Source organism: Trichechus manatus, unplaced genomic scaffold (assembly GCF_000243295.1).
Source record: "Trichechus manatus latirostris isolate Lorelei unplaced genomic scaffold, TriManLat1.0 scaffold00007, whole genome shotgun sequence".
NCBI classification, from domain to species: domain Eukaryota; kingdom Metazoa; phylum Chordata; class Mammalia; order Sirenia; family Trichechidae; genus Trichechus; species Trichechus manatus.
The window spans coordinates 14427079-14451646 of record NW_004443943.1 but is presented as its reverse complement, the minus strand read 5'-3'; the positions used below and the strand labels follow the sequence as shown (position 1 = coordinate 14451646).

Below are 24568 nucleotides of genomic sequence, written 5' to 3'. Positions count from 1 at the left end.
GGGTTGACATGTTGTGGAGTTGTTAACCAATGTCATAAAACAATATGTGTACTACTGTTTCATGAGAAACTATTTGTTCTGTAAGCCTTCACCTGACGTACAATTAAAAAAAAAATCACTATATATCAGAAGACTGAGTTCTAAGCATTCCTTATAATAAATATGGGACTCTTCCCATCTAAAAGCTTTCCAATAAAAGAAGAATTATTTCCTACAAATCAGACAAGAGGAAAATATTTACAGTATAAATGTGTGTGTGTGTGTGTGTGTGTGTGTGTGTGTGTATTCAAAATCACTCCATATTTCCTAAATTCTGGCCCATAGAACACTGTCCAGAGAGATGATATTTGACTTAGGAAGGTAAGAAAGAAGGTTGGAAGTGAAGTAAGCAGGGAAGGAAGGAAGGAAAGGAAGCATACTAGAATCTCACACTTGGGAGATTTACAATGCATAGTAGCATGGTGGCGTAGTGGTTAAGAGTTTGGTTGCTAACCAAAAGGTGGGCAGTTGGAATCTACCAGCTGCTCCCTGAAAACCCTATGGGGTAGTTCTACTCTGTCGTACAGTGTTGCTATGAGTTAGGATCAACTCAACAGCAACGGGCTTGGGGTTTTTTGGGGCAGTAAGAAAGCCAGTTCACCTTATTAAACCTAGTTTCCTGATTTATTAGGAACGGAACAGTTCTCAAGCTACATAAAGCACCAATTTTGGTAAAGACCGCTTAGATTTATGCCAGATAATATATAAACTTAGGTAAAACTTCAATATTAGTCTGAGGAATAAGATTAATACACATATCAAAGAATAATCAATTATCTGAATAAAACATTACTTCATATTAGCACCAGGAAAAGGTAAGAGCTCAGAGGCAAGAAAAACAAGGGGAAAGAAGAAAGAAAGGTATATACCCCGGAGATCTAATAAAAGAAGACAGAGGTAAGAGAAAAGAAAAAAATCTAGGAAGAGTTAGCTCTTTAACTTCCCATCTATGAGATGTCCCTATTCTTCCCTGTCAATTCTTATTGCTTATTAAACAAACTATTTGCAGTTAAGATAAGGTAGTTTTTAAAAAAAACTCTGCTTGATTTACTCAGTCAATTGGCATTATATAGTCCATAAAATTTAAGTTCTACATCCTAGTCTGGTGAGTGGCATCTGGAGTCTTGAAAGCTTGCAAGCAGCCATCTAAGACACAATTACTGGTCCCCACTTGTCTGGAGCAAAAGAGAAGGAAACTCAAGATTCAGAGAAGGAACCAGTCTACAGGACTGTCTACATGAACCACGGCCTCCTATACCCTGATACCAGAAGAACTAGATGGTGCCACACATTCTCACCAGGACCACAACAGATAGATCCTGATAGAAATGGAGAAAAATGTGAAACAGAACTTCAGATTCTAAAAAAATCCAGACTTAAATGGGCAAAGGACATGAACAGACACTTCACCAAAGAGGAAATTCAGGTGGTTAACAAACACATGGAAAAATGCTCATAATCATTAGCCATTAGAGAGATGCAAATTAAAACTAAAATGAGATACCATTTCACCGTTGCTAAAATGGCACCGATTAAAAAAACAGAAAACAAATGCTGGTGAAGATATGGGGAGATCTGAACCCATATCCACTGCTGGTGGGATTCTAAAATGGTACAACCACTACAGAAAACAATATGGCACGTCCTCAAAAAACCAGAAATAGAAATACTTTATGATTCAGCAATCCCACTCCTAGGTATATACCTCAGTGATATAATAAAAGAGACATGAACAGAAATATGCACACCTATTTCACTGCAGCACTATTCACAAATAGCAAAAAGATGAAACAACCTAAATGCCTATGAATGGATGAATGGATAAACAAAATGTAGTATATACATACAACAGAATACTATGCAGCCATAAAAAAAAAAATGACGAGTTCTCGAAACATATTATAACGTGGATGAATCTGGAAGACATTATGCTGAGTTAAATAAGTCAATCACAAAAGGGAAATATTGTATGATCGCACTTTTATAAGAAGACAAAAATAGCTATACATACAGAGATTAACATTCATTGGTGGTTACTGGGGATGAGGGGAGGGAGAATCACTCTCTAAATACTAAACTCTCGTTATTTTTGATGATGGGAAAGATAGCATAGAATAACAGTGAAGTGCTCACAGCTTGATCAAGGTAAATGAGGTAATTACAAAGTGCATAAGCGAAAAGGATGCTTTTGGTAAAGAATAAGACATACGTAATTTTGTGACAACCAAAAAAGTGTGTGGTTACATATGTACATCTATATACATATATGTGTATGAGTATATATGTGTGGGTACACGCGTATACACAAGTAGATGTATCTATATGTGTAAGTATACAGAGATATGTGTTATGCACACATATAATAAACTACATAGGGGGCTCAGTTACAGATACATCTTAGACATAACCAAATACACACCTCACGAGATTGGTTTTCTGGGTTTGAAGGCTTAGGAAAATAGTCTTGTGGGGTAACTCGGTCAACTGGCATAATATAGTTCATAAAGTTTATGTTTTACATCCTAGTTTGGTGAGTAGTGTCTGGGATCTTAAAAGCTTCCAAGTGGCCATCGAAGATACAACTATTTATCTCTACTTGTCCAGAGCAAAAGAGAAAGAAGGAAACCAAAGACTTAGGGAAGAAACTAGTCTACAAGACTGAGTCCACAAGAACCACGGCCTCATCTACCCTGAGACCAGAAGAACTAGATGGTGCCAGGCTATTACTATTGACCATTCTGAGAGGGGCCACAATATATGGATTCTGATAGAACAGGAGAAAAAACATGGAACAGAACTCAAATTCCTACTTACTGGACCAGATGAGACTGGAGGACTCCCTGAGACTATAACCCTGAGATACTTCTTAAACCTTGAACTGAAACTAGCCCCTGAGGTCACCTTTTAACTAAATAACAGAGTGGCTCTTAAAATAAAGAATATAACCCTCGAGTACCGCAATCCTTTAAAAAAAATCATCTATGTGAGACCAAATGGTCAATAACTACCCTAAAGCAGAGATGAGACAGTAACGGGGTAGGAAAACTAGATTACAGGAAATGCAGCAACCAGAATGAAATTAATGAAAATTCTGACACACTGTGAAAAATGTAACCAATCTCACTGAACAATTTGTGCAGAAATTGTTAAATGGGAACCTAATGTGCTGTGGTAAGGAGTCCTGGTGGTACAGCGGTTAAGCTCTTGGCTGCTAACTGAAGGATCAGCAGCTGGAAGCCACCAGCCGCTCCACAGGAAAAAGATGTGGTAGTTTGCTTCCATAAGATTACAGCCTTGGAAACTCTATGGGGCAGTTCTACTCTGTCTTACAGGATTGCTACGAGTAGGAATTGACTTGCTGGCAACAGGTTTGGGTTTGGTTTTGGTTTTGAATCTGCTGTGTAAACTCTTACTGAAAACACAATAAAATATTATTAAAAAAAAAAAAAAATCCAGACTTACCGGATTCACCGAGACAGGAGAATCCCAAGACTATTACCCTGAGATATTCTTTAAGCCTTGACCTGAAACTATACTCTCAAGTCACCTTTTCACTAATAGCATGTAACTCATAAAGTAAAGATTATCACCCTTCAGTATTATGCTCTTTTAAAAAATCGTTTGAGACCAAACGGTCAACAAATACCCTAAAGCATAGATGAGAAGGTTAGGTGGATGTGAAACTAGGTTAATGAGAACGGAACAACTAGAATGGAAATAATGAGAATGTTGACACAACGTGAAGAATGCAGCCAATGTCACGGAACAATATGTGTAGAAATTGTTGAATGGGAAACTGTTCTGTTATGCACACATCCACAGAAAATACAATAAAACACTTTTTAAAAAAAACTACTTGGTTCACGTTATCCACCTCTCCTTTTTATTTTTTACATTAATTCCTGATGGGAGATGACCTCAAAAGGAGAAGTTAAATATTTGTCACAAAAGTACTTCAAGAAACCCAAGTATAAAATTTCGCATTGTCATAACAAACCATATCCCAAAAATTCCTAAAAAATCCTAGACAAATTAATCATGAAGATTTGCAATTTGAGTTTATTCTACTCTTATCAGTGATACAGTGCAACAACAACAAAGTCGAACTCTGCATAGCATTTCCTGTTTGGGGAAAACACAGGAAAAATATGGAATCAGAGAAGAAAGGGAAAAATAATTTTAATATTCTTTGGACATGCCAATAGAGGGGGCAAGATAAAATCCAACTGGAAATAGCTTTGTTAACAGAAAAGTAAAGGTATAAGAAACACATTTTTTAACTGAGATGTTACCATCTTTGAGCCAAAAATGGAATCACTACTGAATATTATTACTATGCCCAGTATAGTGTGAATAAATCAAGGAAATCAGTCATTTAAGTACTGGAGACAGCAGTTCCCTTGGAGAGATTAATCCTAACAAGCAAATTACTTGGGAATTATTTATTTTCATTTTAGTTTATAGGAAAAAAATGTATCTACTTTTTCACTCCTCATAAAGGAGTGGGAAGAAGGCAACAGAAGCCACCAAAGCCTTATTGGTCACTTACCTCCCAAACAAAAAAAAAGGACAAAACAAGGACAGATTATAGCCATTATATTCAGCTGATGAGTCTTCATTTTGATACACTATTAACCTTACCATAAGGGGTGCCAAGATCAGTGGGCTAAAATAACCATTAGTGAAATAACTGTCCAAACACATAAAACTTTTTTAGGAACAGCAAGTTTGAAAAAGTAATAAAGTTTGATAGAATAAACTACATATGATAAATTACTGATTACAAACTGAATGTGTGAATCTTTTAATTCAGAAGCATATGGCAGGTTATAAAATGAGAAGATTAGAGACCAAAATGATTCCCAGCATAGTATTTTCTTGGTGAAGTTATTACAGTCTAAGGTCTGATAACCAGTTTGTACAGGCCCAGAAACTGGGCTTTTTATCAGTAACCCAAAAGATGACCAATCAGCCTAAGTGACTAATTCACAGTCAGAAGAGACTAACTCATATTCAGAAGAGACCAATGTAAAAAACTAGCACACCAAATTAATTTACCACAAGGATATCTTTACAGTAATCACAACATTTGTCCTCTATTCTGAGCACTCATACCCTTTTTTGGTATGAGTACTAATCTGGCTTGGCTGAATTAGTAGTTGGCTGAATACAGAATTAGAGTAATCTGAAGTAGCTCATTTTGTGAGAGATTTCACCCAGAACATATTTAGGCCTGATACACATGCCTGCACCATAAGCAGAGAATACTCATCTGGTGATTGTACTGCTCATTTCCTAGATTCTCCATCTTTCTTGATTCAAAATTTACCTCTCTGATTCTTTTTTCTGTGTTCTATTTTCTTTAGATGTGTTACTATCATTGACTAAACTATATTAAGCTGCTGCTCCCATGGGACCGGGATGTTTAGCATTCTTCCACTGTGTCCTGCCTAACTATGAGAAAGCAAATTTATTTCCCTGTTTTCAACATGTGTCACCTATAATTTTAATAGAAATTACAAATAAGACCTCTGTACAAATATAAGAACTACAAAAACCAATTAAACACAAGTCAATACTGCAAAAAAGCAAATACATTATTATTTAAACCAAGCTGGTAAAAACTAACCACTTAGAAAAAACAATTTATGAGGGCTCGGATAAGGGCACAGGTAGGCTTATATACTCACACAACTATTATAAAAAGATTCTACACCTACATAGTGCTCTATAAATTACAAAGTGCTTTCCCACCCATAACACTTAATTCTCATAACCAGCACAATATTTAAATTGAAAACCTCCAGAAAAGATACTTATGAAAAAGGATAAAGGAAATAACCCAGAATGTTAACTTTTAAAGTCCTTAAAGTTTTTACTCACAATTTACAGATAATTTATTCAAAAATCTATATATTTGCTCTAAAATCATAAAATTAATTAAGACTATTTATAAAGCAGACATATATTCCTTCTCTCATAAAATAGATCACGTATTCCTGAGTCACAAATGTATTAAAGAAAGAAAGTATTTAATGGGCCTTGTGAAGTACATTGTTTCAAACTGAATGATAATTACTTAGAAAATTATGCAAAATTATAAAACTGGCAAAGTTAGGGTTTGGTACATTCTACAATTCCTTTCTATAGCCCTTGTACCACATACTTCTCCAGATGCTTGAAGCACTTAAAAAAAAAAAAAGAAAAGAAAACCACACCCACTGCCACCGAGTTGAATTCTGACTCATAGCGACCCAACAGGACACAGCAAAACTGTCCAAAGGGTTTCCAGGGATGTAAATCTCTACAGAAGCAGACAGCACATCTTTCTCCCGCAGAGGAGATGATGGGTTTCAAGAGCCGACCTTTGGGTTAGCAGCCGAACATTTAACCACTGTGCCACCAGGGTTCCTTTTGGAGCACTTACACCCATTTAAAAACTGCTCTACCTAAAAACACATGGTATCAGTCATTTATACATTAGTTGATGGGCATAAATCCACTCAAAGATTTTAAGCCTAATCTCCAATTATGAAAGAAAGACAAAAATCATATTGTAATGAAATCCAGGCATTAGTTAACCTGGTGACAGGCATTTTATAGAGTCCATGAAATAAACCACATTGTGTATAATGCCTGATTCTTAACAATTCTTAACAAATGGCTATCCCACTGAGGTCCATTCATACATTAAGCAAAAAAAAACAAAAAGGAGTTACAGAGCAACCACAATAAAATAAAGTTCACACCACAAAGTACATCTTACGTACATTAGAAATCTTTTCTAAATGAAAATACAACATAATTTAAATACGTAAATATTTGAAAGAGAAAATCAAGAGTTCTTACCTTACTACATCATCAATGTTGTTCCTGTATACACCTTCAAGTCTTTCTGCAGGAAACCCCATAGCAATAATGTTTGGATAAATATCTGAGTATCTGAGTTAAGGAAATATCTTAAATATGTAAAAACGCAAACAAAATGCACACATTTTAAAACACTAGTTGGTTATATAAAAAGCAAGCTCTCCACACTATAGCTACACTAACAAAAAGTCATCAAATATATTTATTTACTAACCAGCATATGTAATTAAGAAATACTGGTAAATACATTAATTTAAAAAACAAAAACAAAAAAAAACCCTTGAAAATAATTATATGGCAAAATAATTTCAAAGTCCTAAACTCAGTACATTAAAAATGCATCTAAGGTAAAAGGGAACTTCCACATTTACAGTATTTAGGCATGCATACAAGAAAAAACAAAAACCTCAGACTTTGTAAATCACAGAACTAATGTATTTAGGGACCAAAAAAAAAAAAAATCTGCATATGCCTAAAAAGTCTTAATTTTACAACTTCTAATTTTTCATGGTTAAAAAAGGCACCATGAGGCGGGGCCAAGATGGCAAAGTAGTCAGACGCTTCCAGTGGTCCATTTTACAACAAAGACCCAAAAAAACAAGAGAATCGATTCTATATGACAATCCAGGAGCCCTGAACATCAAAGGCAAAGTTGAGGAATCGGACTGAGTGGCAGGGAAAGGAAGAGATGGTTCAGAAGCAGTGAGGAGTTGGCAGGCCGACCCAGTGGGAGCTGGAGCCCTTCAGGCCAGATCAGCTATTGTGGACGGTAAGGCAAGCAGTGGTGCTCGGGAGGCATTTTCCACATTGGGAAAGACCCAGCAGGCAGAGAGTCTACTTGGCCATCCAGAACCAGTGAAAAGCAGCACTCAATTCGCAAAAGATAAGTACTTGCATCTCGCCTGCTGTGCAGATCAAAAACACCCTCCTTTGGGAGAACCTCTCTCTCATTTACCTCCCCGCACCCTGCTCTACACCAGGTCCAGGACAGCTTCAGCGATTGCCGGGTCCCCTGGGCCAGAAGTAGGATCTGTCACAAATACTGAGCCATTCTCCTGGCCTTGGAGAGGGAACAAATTAACAAACAGGGAAAAAATAATCTGCTGGCTCCCCTAAGCCAGGAACTCAGGCTAGGCACAGCTCCTTTGCCTAGACATAGGCATAAGGGGTCCATGGATTTTGGGGCCTTTCAACTCTGCATAGACTTGTGTGGGCCCATTTCAACAGCGTAGGCCCACATTACCACAGTACAACAGGGTATATACCTGAAGCTTAACTTCAACTGTTGCAGCTGTGAAGTGGCAAGTTCATGACATTTGACGCTGCTCTGCCCATTAACCAGGATCTTCACCTACTCACCATCAGGGGCCTGAGAACTGGTGGCTTCACCCATGCCACCAAGCCACCTGCGACAGGGATCCACAAATAAGAGGTGCCCCCCAGTCCTTACAAGCAACAGCGCTGGGTGCTTATAGCCCTGCTGCAAAAACCCACCCACCTACGCACTCTAGGGAACAAGGACACACTTTCCTCCCAGACACTCAGGGGCAGCCGTCAGGCCCCTGCCTTCCTCAGCGCATGACCCCCTACTGCAGCCAGATACCTGTGCCAACACCAATCACCCATGCCGGTCTAAGGTGAAAGCCTGCACCACACACTTGGTGACCAACTACCTGGACACCTGAGCTGAATCCATACAGGAAAAGTAAACGGAACTCTGTGCTAACATACTGAGTAACAAATCTAAACATCTGGTGACAGAACGTTAGAGCTTCAAAGGTGCCAATAATCAAACCAGCTCACATGAACAGCCTATTTGGGCATATCAAAACAAAGCAAAACAAGAAGCTAGGACAAAGCAAGCAAATATAAAATAAATAACTTACTGATGGCTCAGAGACACCAGTCAATATCAAATCACATAAAGAGGGAGACCATGATGGCTTAAGCAAGCTCCCAAAATAGAGAATCAATAAATTTCCCAGAGGAAGAGAATCTCTTGGAATTACCGGAGATGGAATACAAAAGATTAATATACAGAACTCTTCAAGACATGAGGAAAGAGATGAGGCAAAACGTAGACCAAGCTAAGGAACACAAAGACAAAGCAACAGATGATCTTAAGAAGGTTATTCAAGAGCATAATGACAAATTTAAAACACTGCAAGAATCCACAGTGAGACAGCAATCAGAAATCCAGAAGATTAACAATAAAATTTCAGAATTAGACAACTCAATAGAAAGTCATAGGAGCAGAACTGAGGAAACAGAAGTCAGAATTAGTGAGACTGAAGACAAAGCACTTAACACCAACTTATTTGAGGAAAAATCAGGTAAAACAATTTAAAAAAAAAATGAAGCAACTCTAAGAATTATGTGGGACTCTATCAAGAGGAATAACCTGTGAGTGACTGGAGTACCAAAACAGGGGGGAATAACAGAAAATACAGACAGAACTGTTGAAGATTTGCTGGCAGAAAACCTCCTGATATCATGAAAGATGAGAAGATTATCTATCCAAGATGCTCATCGAACCCCATGTAAGGTAGATCCCAAAAGAAAGTCACAAAGACATATTATAATTAAATTTCCCAAAACCAAAGATATAAAGAGAATTTTAACAGCAGCTAGGGATAAACAAAAAGTCATCTACAAAGCAGAGCCAGTAAGAATAAGCTGGGGCTACTCAGCAGAAACCATGCAGGCAAGAAGGCAACGGGATGACATATAAAAAGCCTTGAAGGAAAAAAACTGCAATCCAAGAACTATATATCCAGCAAAACTGTCTCTCAAATATGATGGCAAAATGAGGGCAATTCCACATAAACAGAAGTTTAGGGAATTTGCAAAAATCAAACCAAAATTACAAGAAATACTAAAGGGAGTCCTCCAGTTAGAAAATAAATAACATCATACAACCCAAGAAAAGAACACAGGACACAGCAACCAGGTATCAACCTAGATAGGGAAATCATAAAAATAAATCAAAGTTAAAACACTGAAAATAGGGAAACAGAGATGTCAACATGTAAAAGATGACAACATTAAAACCAAAAAAAAAAAAAGGACTAAAAGATGTACACATAGATTTTTCATATGGAGAGGAAGTCCACGCAATATAAAGAAATAAAAAATGAGTTTGAACTTAAAAAAATAAGGGTAAATATTAAGGTAACCACAAAGGAAACTAAAAATCCTACACATCAAAATAAAAAACAAGAAAAACAGAAAGATTTAGCAAATACAAAATCAACAACAGTGCAAAAGATGTAAAGAAAATACATTAAAAAAAGAAACTGTCAATGATACAGAAAAAAAGACATCAAAATGGCAACACTAAACTCATACCTGTCAATAATTACACTGAACATAAACAGACTGAATGCACCAATAAAGAGACAGAGAGTGGCAGAATGGATAAAAAAAACACGATCCGTCTATATGCTGCCTACAAGACATACACCTTAAGACTTAAACACAAACATACTAAAACTCAAAGGATGGAAAAAAATATATCAAGCAAATAACACTCAAAAAAGAGCAGGAGTGGCAATATTAATCTCTGACAAAATAGACTTTCAAGTAAAATCTATCACAAAGGATATAGAAGGACACTATGTAATAATTAAAGGGTCAATATACTAGGAGGACGTAACTATAATAAATATTTACGCACCCAACGACAGGGCTCCAAATACGTAAAACAAACTCTAACAGCACTGAAAAGAGAGATAGACAGCTCCACAATACTAGTAGGAGACTTCAACACACCAATTTTGGTGGAGGACAGAACATCCAGAATGAAGCTCAACAAAGACAGGAAAGATCTAAATGCTACAATAAACCAACTTGATCTCACAGACATATACCGAACACTCCACCCAACAGCAGCCAAGTATGCTTTCTTTTCCAACACACACGGAACATTCTTCAGAACAGACCACATATTAGGCCATAAAGCAAGCCTTAACAAAATCCAAAGCATCGAAATATTACAAAGCATCTTTTCTGACCATAAAGCCATGAAAGTAGAAATCAGTCACAGAAAAAGCAAGGAAAAAAAATCAAACACATTGAAACTGAATAACACCTTGCTCAAAAACTCCTGGGTTATAGACGAAACTAAGGATGGTATAAATAAATTCATAGAATGAATCGAGAATGAAAACACATCCTACCAGAACCTTTGGGACACAGCAAAAGCAGTGCTCAGAGGTCAGCTTATAGCAATAAATGCACACATCCAAAAAAGAAGAAAGGGTCAAAATCAAAACATTAACCCTACAACTGGAACAAGTGGAAAGAGAGGAGCAAAAGAAGCCCTTGGGCACCAGAAGAAAGGAAATAATAAGAATTAGAGCAGAATTAAATGAAATAGAGAATAGAAAAACAACTGAAAGAGTTAACAGGACCAAAAGCTGGTTCTCTGAAAAGATCAACAAAATTGATAAACCACTGGCCAAACCGACAAAAGAAAAACAGGAGAGGACACAAATAACCATATAAGAAATGAGATGGGTGATATCACAACAGACCCAACTGAAATTAAAAGAATCATAACAGAATACTATGAAAAACTGTATTCTAACAAATTTGAAAACCTAGAGGAAATAGACAAATTTCTAGAAACTCACTACCTACCTAAACAAACACAAACAGAGGTAGAACAACCAAATAATCCTGTAACAAAAGAAGAGATTGAAAAGGTAATTTAAAAACTCCCAACAAAAAAAGCCCTGGCCCGGACGGTTTCACTGGAGAATTATACCACCAAACTTTCAGAGAAGAGTTAACACTACTACTACTAAAGGTATTTCAGAGCACAGAAAAGGACGGAATACTCCCAAACTCATTCTATGAAGCCAGCATAACCCTGATGCCAAAACCAGGTAAAGACATCACCAAAAAAAAAGAAAATTACAGACCAATATCCCTCATGAACATTGACCTAAAAATCCTCTACAAAATTCTAGCCAATAGAGTTCAGCAACATATCAAAAAAATAATTCACCACAACCAACTGGGATTTATACCAGGTATGCAGGGATGGTTCAACATTAGAAAAACAATCAATATAATCTATCACACAAAACAAAAGACGAGAACCACATGATCCGATCAATCAATGCAGAAAAGGCATCTGACAAAGTCCAACACCCATTCATGATAAAAACTCTCAACAAAATAGGAACAGAAGGGAAATTCCTCAACATAATTAAGGGTGTTTATACAAAGCCAACAGTCAGCATCACCCTAAATGGAAAGACTTCGAAAGCACTCCCCTTGAGAATGGGAACCAGACAAGGATGCCCTTTATCACCACTCTTATTCAACATTGTGCTAGAGGTCCTAGCCAGAGCAATTAGGCTAGAAAAAGAAATAAAGGGCATCCAAACTGGTTGGGAAGAAGTTAAAGTATCTCTATTTGCAGATGATATGATCTTATACACAGAAAACCCCAAAGAATCCACAAAAAAAAACTACTGGAACTAATAGAAGATTTCAGCAAAGTATCCGGATACAAGATAAACATACAAAAATCAGTTGGATTCCTCTACACCAACAAAGAACTTCAAAAAGGAAATCACCAAATCAATACCATTTACAACGGCCCCCAAGAAGATAAAAATGCTTAGAAACACATCCAACCAGAGACGTAAAAGACCTATACAATGACACCTACAAAACACTACTGCAAGAAACCAAAGGAGACCTGCATAAGTGGAAAAATATACCTTGCTCATGGATAGGAAGACTCAACATTGTGAAAATGTCAATTCTACTCAAAGCAATCTACAAATACAATGCAATCCCGATCCAAATTCCAACAACACTTTCTAATGAGATGGAGAAACAGATCACCAACTTTATGGAAAGGGAAGAGGCTCTGGATAAGTAAAGCATTACTCATTACTCAAGAAGAACAACAAAGTGGGAGGCCTCACACTACCTGATCTCAGAACCTATTATATCACCACGGTAGTCAAAACAGCCTGGTACTGGTAGAACGACAGATACATAGACCAATGGAACAGAATTGAAAATCCAGACATAAATTCATCCACCTATGAGCAGCTGATATTTGACAAAGGCCCAAAGTCCGTTAACTGGGGAAAAAAAACAGTCTCTTTAACAAACGGTGCTGGCATAACTGGATATCCATCTGCAAAAAACTGAAACAAGACCCATACCTCACACAAAGCAGAAAAACTAACTCAAAATGGATCAAAGACCTAAATATAAAATCTTAAATGATAAAGATCATGGAAGAAAAAAATAGGGACAACGCTAGGAGCCCTAACACATGGCATAAAACAGAATATGAACCATAAGTAACGATGCACAAACACCAGAAGAGAAACTAAACTGGGAGCTCCTAAAAATCAAACACTTATGCTCATCAAAAGACTTCACCAAAAGAGTCAAAACACAACCTACAGACTGGAAAAAATTTGGGGCTACGACAAATCCGATCAGCATCTAATCTCTAAAATCTATAAGATACTGCAAAACCTCAACAACAAAAAGACAAATAACCCAACTAAAAAATGGGAAAAGGATATGAACAGGCACTTCACCAAAGAAGACATTCAGGCGGCTAACAGAGACATGAAGAAATGCCCATGATCATTAGCCATTAGAGAAATGCAAATCAAAACTACAATGAGATACCATCTCCCCCCAACAAGGCTAGCATTAATCCATAAAACACAAAATAATAAATGTTGGAGAAGTTGTGGAGAGACTGGAACACTTATACACTGTTGGTGAGAATGTAAAATGTTACAACCACTTTGGAAATCGATTTGGCACTTCCTTAAAAAGCTAGAAATAGAAGTACCATACGATCCAGTAATCCCACTCCTTGGAATATTTCCCAGAGAAGAATGAGCCATCACAGAAATAGATACATGCACACCCATGTTCACTGCAGCACTGTTCACGATAGCAAAAAGATGGAAACAACCTACATGTCCATCAACAGACGAATGGATAAACAAATTATGGTATATTCACACAACGGAATACTTCGCAGTGATAGAGAACAATGATGAATCCGTGAAACATCTTGTAACGTGGAGGAATCTGGAAAGCATTACGCTGAGTGAATTTAGTCAGTCACAAAAGGTCAAATATTGTATAAGACCACTATGATAGGAACTCAAGAAAAGGTTTAAACACAAAAGAAAACATTCTTTGATGGTTACGAGGGTGGGGAGGGAGGGAGAGGGTTATTCACTAACTAGATAGTAAACAAGAATTATCTTAGGTGAAGGGTAGGACAGCACACACTACATGGGAAATAAGCACAAGTGGACTAAACCAAAGCTAAGAATTTCCTGAACACAACCAAACATTCGAGGGACAGAGTAGCAGGGGTGGGGGTCTGGGGACCATGCTTTCAGGGGATATCTAGGTCAACTGGCATAACAAAGTTTATTAAGAAAATGTTCTGCATCCCACTTTGGTGAGTGGCATCTGGGGTTTTAAAAGCTAGCGAGTGGCCATCTAAGATACATCAATTGGTGCCAACTCACCTGGAGTAAAGGAGAATGAAGAACACCAAAGACACAAGGAAAGTAGTAGCCCAAGAGACAGAAAGGGCCACATACACCAGAGACTGCATCAGCCTGAGACCAGAAGAACTAGATGGTGCCCAGCTACCACCAATGACTGCCCTGACAGGGAACACAACAGACAGTCCCTGATGGAGTAGGAGAAATGTGGGGTACAGAATTCAAACTCCAGTAAAAAGACCAGACTTAATGGTCTGACTGAAAGTGGAGGAACCCCAGAGAGCATGGCCCACAGACTTTCTGTCAACCCAGAACTAAAACCATTCCCGAGGCCAACTCTTCAGACAAAGATTAGACTGGACTATTGGACATAAAATGATACTCGTGAAGTGTGCTTCTTAGCTCTAGTAGATACATGAGACTAAATGGGCAGCTCTTGTCTGGAGGTGAGACGAGAAGGCAGAGAGGGTCAGGAGCTGGATGAATGGACATGGGAAATCAGGGTTGTAAAGGAGGAGTGTGCTGTCACAGTACAGGGAGAGTAACCAGGGTCACATAACAACGTATGTATAAATTTTTGAATGGGAGACTAACTTGAATTGTAAACTTTCACTTAAAGTACAACAATAAAATTAAAAAAGGCACCACAATGTAGAGAAAAGTAGATACAATTAGAGTCAGGAAGTGAGTTTTAAGAGCTGGCTATGTTTGTAACTAGTTGTGTACTTTGGCCAAATCATTTAACCTTTCCGGGACTCAATTTCATCATCTATGTGAGCAGCCCTGGAGCGCAATGATTGCTAGCCAGAAGGTTGGTGATTCAAACCCACTCAGTGATTCCATGAGAGAGAGACCTGGTGACCTGCTCCCATAAAGATTACAGCCTAGAAAACTCTATCGGGCAGTTCTACTCTGTGACATGGGGTCACTATGAGTCAAAAATTGACTCGAGGGCACCTAACAACACATGATGAGAAGGCTGAAAAAGTCATCCAAGACGGTCTCCTCCAGCCCTTGGTGTCTATGACTTGATGACACTAAACTGACAGTCAATATAATCAACACTTAAAAAAAAAAAAATCATTGCCATTGAGTCAATACTCATAGCGACCCTATAAGACTGAGTAGAACCGCCCCATAGGGTTTCCCAGGAGCAGCTGGTAGATTCAAACTGCCAGTTGTTTGGTTAGCGGTCAAGCTCTCAACCATTGTGCCACGAGGGCTCGCCAATCAACAGTTAGTATGCCCATTATATTCACTTATGTTACACATTATAGATGACATAAAAACAAACCTTCGGATCGCCAAAGAAGATATACAAATGGCCAATAAGCACGTGAAAAGATGCTCAATGCATTAGTCATCACGAAAATGCAAATCAAAACCACAATAAGATACCACTTCGCTGCCACTGGGATGCCTATTATCAGAAAAACAGAAAATAACAAGTGTTGGTGAGGATGTGGAGAAATTAGAACCCTCGTTCATTGCTGATGGGGTTGTAAAATGGTGCAGCTGCTGTGGAAAACAGTTTGGCAATATCTCAATAAATTACATACAGGGCTACTTTATGACCCAGAAATTCCACTTCTAGGTATATACCCAAAAGAACTGAAAGCAAAAATGCAAACAGTACTTGTAACACCAATGTTCACTGCAGCACTATTCACAACAGCCAAAAGCTGGAAACAACCCAAGTATCCATGAATATATGCGGTATATACATACGATGGAATCTTATTCAGCCACAAAGAGAAATGAAGTTCTGATACATGCTATGACATAGATGGACCTTGAAAACATGCTGAGTAAAGTAAGTCAGACATAAAAGGACAAATATGGTATGATCCCATTTATATGAAATATCCAGAAGAGGCAAATGCATAGAGAACAAAGTTTATTAGTGATTATCAGACAACTAGGAGGGGATAACGGGTTGGGGGTGGGAGTGGACTGCTTAAGGGATACAGAGTTTTTGTTAAGGGTGATTTTTAAAAAATTGGAAATGGATAGTGGTGATTGTTGCCCAACATAGTGAATGTAATTAATGTCACTGAATTGCACACGTAAAAATGACTGAAATGTTAAGTGTTTTGGCATATACATTTCACGATTAAAAAAAAAAAAAAACCAACACTGAAATATCCAACAATAAAAAAAAAAACCGACGATCTACATTTCTATGCATTTTGTCCTTCACATCAACTCTTTTTTTTTTTCTTGATCCCTAACAATCCTTGCTAACCTCATAATTTTCCAAAACAGACCTTTCACTCGAGCCAACCTAATTTGCGTAAAACTTCCCTTAAAGACCATCCCTACTCCTGGACCTATTCATCTTCCATATATAATTCAAAACACTTAATCCAGCGCCCTTCCCTAAATCTTTTTTCTTTTACTTTCTGCTTTCTTCACATTGACTTGATTTCAACATTATTTCCAATCCAAAAAAATAATTATCGAATGACAAAGATTTTTATATTATAATTTAAGAAAAGGCTATATGTGCTTTATGTGTTCTATCTATAAGGTTAACCAGTTACCACTGAGTCAATTCTGACTCATGGCAACCCCATACTGTGTCAGAGGAGAACTATGCCCCATAGGGTTTTCAAAAGCTGGTTTTTTAGAAGTAGACTGCCAGGCCTTTCTTCTGAGATAAGTCACTTCCAATCTTTCTGTTACCAGTCAAACGTGTTAACCTTTTCAACCACCCAGGGACTCTTTATCAAATTACTATGTACTTATTGGAGTCCCTGAGTGGTACAAATAATTAACATGCTCAGTGCTAACCAAAAGGCTAGCAGTTCGACTCCACCGAGTTATCTCAAAAGAAAGGCCTAGCACTCTACTTCAAAAAATCAGCCACTGAAAACAATATGGAAACCTGTATACCAATGTTCACTGCAGCACTTTTCACAATAGCCAAAAGATGGAAACTGAAATGTCTGTCAACACATAAATGGATAAACAAAATGTGGTATATACACACAATGGAATACTACTCAGCTCAGGGATAAAGAGAAATAAAGTCCTGATGCATGTCACAACATGGATGAACCTCAAAAACATCATGCTGAACGAAAGCAGTCACAAAAGGACAAATACTGTATGATCTAACTTATATGAAATAAGCAAATATATAGAAACCAATGATTATTAGTGGTTACCAGAGGCGGGAGGGAAGGGGAAAGGGGGAGTTTTTGCTTAGGGGACACTGAGTTTATGTCAATGGTGGTGGAATTATTTGGAAAAGGATAGCGAGAATGGTTGCACAACCTGAAGAACCAATGTCACTGATTTGTACATGTAGAAATTGTTGAGTTGGTGTGTGTTTTGTTATGTATATTTTCACCACAATTTAAAAAAGAAAGAAAGAAAGAAAAGAAAACCCTACGGAACACAGTTCTACTCTGACACACATAGGGTCACATGGGGTCAGAATCGACTTGACAGCAAATGGTTTTTTTTAATGGTTAATGATTTTAAGATTTAGGATTTTTGGCATTAAATAGATAACATGAATTAAAAATACCAATATGAACTCATGTTTGTAAAATTCTGTATTTTCTAGGTCTTTTCACAGAAATGGCCTATATGCAATGTCAGCCTAGCAGCGATAAACACTCCTAGAACCCAGAGTTTCATCTCCTTGGAGAAATAGCTGATGCCAGGTCTGAGTCAGGGAAGATACAAAGTGAGCCTGGGGTATCTTTCTGTGCCAAAGAGCAAGGAAGGCTCATAGAGATTAATGATCTTTGCCAAAAGGACATAGGAGCTGGCATGAAGGGGCTCCCATAAAAAACCAAACCCCCTGCTGTCGAGTTACAGCTACCCTATAGGACAAAGTAGAACTGCTCCATAGGGTTTCCAAGGCTGTAATCTTTATGGAAGCAGAATGTCACATCTTTCTCCCACAGAGGGGCCAGTGGGTTTGAATCACCAACCTTTCGGTTAGCAGCCAAGTACTTAACCACCGTGTCACCACAGCCTGAAGGAGTACCCATTGCCTAAAACTATGATAATTTAACCATCAAAGAAAAAAATAAAATGACAGTCAATTTAAAAACGCTGAATAAAATGAAAATCCCTGAATCTATAATGATACTCAAAAGAGAAAAAGTTAAAAATAAAAATAAAACAAGAAGAAACTCTTCTTATGTATCTCGTTTCGAGTAGCTATTAGAATAAACTCTTTACTTTGAAAATTGGTAAAGGGAAACATTAAGTATTTATCCTGCTTTTTGTGTAGAAACTATTTCAGAGTAACCAAACAGCTCCACTTCATAAGGTAAAGCTCTACTATACAGAACAGCACCAGTTAATAAATGTAAAAGGAAGGATAGAATTAGAAAAATTACATTTTGCAATCCCTAATGCAATTACTGATATAGGCAAGGATTAACAAATGATGCTAAGCCAGTAGGTGAGCAGTTGATGAGGAACTGACCTTTGTTACTGAGCCAAAATAACATCACAAAATACTTTCTAACGAAAGGAGACAAACACAACTGAACAATAGGCAGAAAAGACTCTCATCGCCCAATTTCAGTGGTCAATCTCAGCATCACCAAGTTAAGGAGAGATTATGTAACTTCCAATATGATCCAAAATAAGACACATCACCTATAATAGCCAAGTATCCTGAACCTGAATCCACCAAACCTTTAGATATGCAATCTAATTTATAGGAAATATACATGGGAGAAGAACAATCTAAATGATGTTATTAAGAAGTAAACCGGACAAATTCAAAAGGTGCTATATGGTCTATAGGATATGACTCAGTCTCTCTTCAACAAGTCATATTTTAAAAAATGCGGTGGAGGAGTCCAACGTTTAAAAAAGACTTAAAGGTCCCTGCACCTAGGTGGCACAAGGTACAATACTGGTCTGAATATTGTTTGCAACAAACCGGCCAAAAAGGACATTTTTGCGTCAACTAGATACATGTAGATAAAAAGATTATACAATAAGATACTAACAGTAGCAATCTCTAGCTGGTGGGAATATATATTTTCTTCTCATTTTTGCCAGTTTTGTATTTTCTATTTTTGCTATAATGCATCTGTACTGTTTCTATAACCAATTTTTTAAATTATGTTTGTTTTATAACTATCTCCAAGTCTATTTACTATCACAACAAAATATGATCTTGTCCTATACGACTCAGAATCGGCTCTGTAATTTTTAAAAAAAGCTGAATTTCTACCCAAAAAAGTTATAATAATAACTGCATAGAAGACTTAAATAGCATTTACTATGGGCCCAGAACAACTTTTGTCACTTTAAGAACACATAAATTCAACCCCAACCTCAAAGTGTTCTTATACTATAAGGACTCCAAAAGAAAACTAAAAATGTAGGCTTTGTTCAATTATCAAAACGTTTTGGGGTATTATGTCCATACAAGACAAAGAAAAAAGCAGAAGACTGGAGGTTCAAATCAAGCCTAAGCCAGCAGCAATTCCTGAAAAGGAATATTCTTTATTTGTTAACTCTACCTTGAAGCACAAATGGAAGAAAATGGGAAATAACAGTCAGAAAAAAATGAAGCACCAGAAGTAGCAGTAGAGAATCCAAAACAGCAGTGACCACCAATCTGTAATTCTTACCCAAAAAATTATAAATACATTTCAGTCAAAAATGTAAAATGAAATCATCTTAAGTTTTTCTGAGGAGAACAACAGAAAATTATTTTATTAAAAGAAAATGCTTGTAATTATTACTACTAACAAACTTACCTAACCTAAACTATTAATTTTAGTGAGAATGCTAGTAAGATTTCTCTCCTTACAGAAAAGGATACACGTATAATGCCCCTTGAAATGCAGTCATTTTAACCGGGACTAGATTCAAATTTAATCTTGTACTATGAATACTAGTAAAGTAAATAAGATTACAAAGTACTTAGTTAACTTACTTAAAAACAAAGTCTATAACTGTACATAGATCGGTAGTACAAACAGTTAACGTGCTCACTACTAACTGAAAGGTTAGAGGTTCAAGTCCACCCAGAAGCACCTTGTAAGACAGGCCTGGCAATCTACTTCCAAAAAATCAGCCATTGAAAACTCTATGGAGCACAGATCTACTCTAACACATGAGTCACCATGAGTTGCAGCTGCCTCAAGGCAACTGGTTGTTTTTTACACGCACACATAGAAAATAAACTCAGTTGGCCCCCTCCTTCATTCACTTATTCAAACATATATTGGTAATTCTGTGAAAGGGACACTGAGGATATAAGGCTAAGTAAGAAAGAACACTGCCCTCAAAGAGTTCCTATTCTATCAGGGAAGACAGATACACAGACCTGTAACTGTGCCAAATGCTCTATTATACATAAGATCAAGAAAAAGAGACTAAACCTGTGTGGGCACAGATAAAGCTTCACAGAGTAGGTAGCATGCTAGATTTTAAGAGGTAAGTCAGACATCAACAGACAGATGAAGAAGCAAAAGCAGTCAGAACATCCCAAACAGGGGACAGAGCAGAGACATGGGAATACATAAACTATTCAGGAAAAAAAAACCAGTCAAGCGCAACTCACACACAAATCTACATGGAGACTGCAGAACTGACAGAGGATTAGGTCCACTTCTAAGGATGCCATGAGAGGGTGTTCAACTTAATTAGGAGCCCATGCCAGGACCAACATGGGAGCCCCTTGCAAAGCAACAATCCATGGCTCTGTTCCTGCCTAGGAATTCAAGTCGTTTTAAGGCTTCGTTTTCCTCAGATTCTCCCCTTCCCTAATCAGACAGTTTGAGATTTTACCCAGCACTTTAGCATCCATCTTACAAAGATGTAGAAAACTAGTATCTGTTGAGTATCATGTGCCAAATACTTTCTCATTTAATCCTAACAATCCCACGAGGTAAATATTACCATTTTATAAAGAAACTGAGGGTCGAAAAGACTGAGTAATTTGTCCACGGTCCCAAAGCTGACAAGCAGTAAGTTATGATTCAAACCCAATTTAGAACACAACTCCAAAGCCCAAGCTTTTTACGCCATGCTGTCTCACAAGAAGAATCTGAGATTTCTTTTATTTCCAAATCAATAATAAAAATATAAAATTTTCAAAGGAAGCAGGTTCAAGTAAAAGTGATTCACAAACGAAATATTAAAACTTCAAAAAGAGAACACAAAAACCTAAACTGATTATGTCAGCAACCACCTGATTGCAGAATTTTAAGGTAAACACTTCTTATATCAAGAATTATACAAATAAATGTATAAATGTTCTACGTCTTGAAGTTAGATGTGAGCAGGTAAATTATAAGACCCTCTTAAAAATTCTAACAATAAACAAAATCTTTCTAATATACAACTTTTTTGCTTCTCCATATATTACAGTTCTTATAGTTTTTTTTTAGACAATTTAAAGCATATAAAAATAACTGAGCAACTGAAAAAAGAAAAATATTAAGGATTTCTAACACAAAAAAAAACTTAACTTGCACTTACCAATCATTATTCTGAATAAGTAGTATTTAATATACAACTGTATTTAATGTCTTATAAGCATCAAGCATCGACTTGACAGCAACTGGTATTAATCTTGCTGGTGTACTAGTTAAGAACATATTTAGAGCCAAGCTGGTTACTCTGTAACCTTAGACAAGTTATGTACTCTATCTGTGCCTGTTTCCTATGTAAAACGGGGCTAATAAAAATACCTATCATGTGTGGTTGTTAGGAAGATCAAACAAGTTAATATACGATCAACATCTAGAAAGCCTAGTTATTTGTCATCAATTGAACAAATGGTACAGCACTATACCATGAGTCCATTGGTTTTTTTCCCAATGACACTGATTTGCTGAATAACGTAACCCTTCTAAAAAATATCAAAGCCTAACAGGAACTTTAACTCTTAATTCTTTTCTATATTAATTTGCCTTTTAAGAATTTAACTTAAGAGCATATGTAAAATATTCCCCCCAAAAAAAACCTTCTTTCCTCACAGTATCAACTACTATATATGCAATAAGGAAAGAGATGGAAGAAATGCATTTATGGTACTTTCTTTCTCGCCTACATTGGATGGCACCATAACTACATGGATCTGAGATACACTGACAGTTTTTTTTTTCTCCCACTCACACGTGAGCAAACATTTTCTTTTTTTTTTTTTAATTGAGGTATAACTTAATACAATAAAATATAAAGATATTAAATGATTAGCTTGATGAGTTTTAAAATTGTATATATCGTGTATAGACAAACAATCTTGATCCAGGTGCTACAACAATCCCTTCTCACACATAAAGTCCAAAGGAAAAAAATTAATAAATGGTAATTTAATTCTGAAGTCGATCTATAGAAGTCAGTTTAATGCATAATATAGCTGACTTATACATTATGAAAGACTGTGGCTACTTTACAAGTTAAATAAATTTTTATTGGTTAGCCTATGCATCCAATCATGACTTAAAACACTAAAAATATGTGCCAAGTTTCAACTAATTAACATCTTTTAGAAAACAACTTATGAGCTGAGATCTAAATATGTCTGCCTTACCTCAAATTTTTATTTGAGCCTAAATTAATGGGGTTTATACTATAAACTTGACTACAATTTTCAAATAGAGTAAAATAAGCAAAAAAAGCTCCCCAAACCTTATAATGCGCTCCTGGCATGTATGCTAAATCTTATGTATGATGGCTAGAGAAAGTATAAGAGTTGTAAAAAGCTTCTTTGCAGTACTCAATATAACATATAGGTATGCTTAACCCTAAACTAATTATAAACTAAAATACAGTGCTAGTACACAAACCAATAACTTTTTTTCTGCCACAATGATTTCAAGGAAAATTATTTCCACAGTTCACAGATAAGCTGTTTTTTAAATTCTAGTTAATTAAAAGGTAAGTAGCAATATGAAACTATAACATACATGAAAAACGACTGGCCAAATAGAAAGTGATATACAGATTTAGAGAGGCAGCAATCAAAAGACAAATCTGAAGTTACCTGGCTTACAAGAGGAACACTGAGCTAAACCAGCAGCAGAAGCAAAGGAATGAACAAGGTCAGACTAACACAACAAGAATTGAAAGCAAGTTAGCAAATACCAGGGATTCATTTTATTACCAAAGAAATTCTGGAGCTTTTCCCCCTTTCTGGCAGTGCTTTCAACCAACAGAAAGTTAAGGTTCATTTGAGGAGAAAGATAAATTCTGCCACTGATCCATAAATGACATCGGGTTTACATTTCTTTCACCAAATTTTAAGAACCCTACATTTAAGAAATACTTTCCAAGTGTGTCACCATTATATTTACATTATCAACCTTTCTAATAAAATTATTCTTTAAGTACCAGCCACTCTCATTCACTTGCATAGCTTTCTCATTTAATGACAGATTTTCTATTTCTTACTGGATTTTATTTTCCCTATTAAGTATGTTGAACATTGATGGGCTCTGCTTTCTAAATTGAAGATTTATACTGGGATGAAAGCAGAAGTAGGAGCTCCTTCACTTTTCCAGTTGATAAAGTGCTAATTTTCATTATTTAGAAACAATTTGTCCTAAGATATAAAACATATATATATTCCTACACAGACCAAATTAATGCGCCTAAAACCTTAGTGTATAAGGGGCAAAAGGGTGCATAGGTAGGAAAGTTTGAACTACAGAAATGTTAAGAAGAGTGCTCCAAAAAATGAGGGTTATAAGAATGAAGAAAGAAAAGCTAGGAACAACACAGGATACAGGGATTAAAAGGAAATTTTAAATATTTACAAAGTGCCAGACCCTGTAAGCACTTAATGAATATCGTCATTTAATACAGAAACCAAGGTTCTACTCCCCGATTTGCAATTTAAAAGCCTATGACTTCAGTTAAGTTACCTGATCTCTGAGCCTCAAATATTTTTGTTTTGTTTTTCTGTAAAATAATGCTAATATCACTTGCTGTAACTTTTTCACTGGTTGTTTCAAGAATCAAATAACTAAAAATAACTTTTAATCTCTAAAACTGCCAAAGGCTCTTCAATTGTAAATAAGGTTTCATTATTTTAGAGGTTGTATGAATTAGAAATGTAGTTTAAATGTCTCATTACAAGTCAATTCAATATGGTGTTTTTATAAACAAATTATGAAAAAAGGAATTCTTGCTATATTAACTCA

The 24568-nt window shown here is 36.6% G+C and overlaps 1 protein-coding gene across 3 annotated transcripts in view; it reads right to left on the bottom strand.

Annotated features, from left to right (window-relative positions):
* PTEN (phosphatase and tensin homolog) overlaps positions 1 to 24568 on the bottom strand; it is a 114115-nt gene that overhangs the window by 74136 nt on the left and 15411 nt on the right. For all 3 annotated transcript variants that reach the window (XM_004369902.3, XM_023739730.1, XM_023739736.1), the window contains exon 2: positions 6889 to 6973. In XM_004369902.3, coding sequence (XP_004369959.1) covers positions 6889 to 6973 — 85 coding nt within the window. The remainder of the gene's footprint in view (positions 1 to 6888; positions 6974 to 24568) is intronic.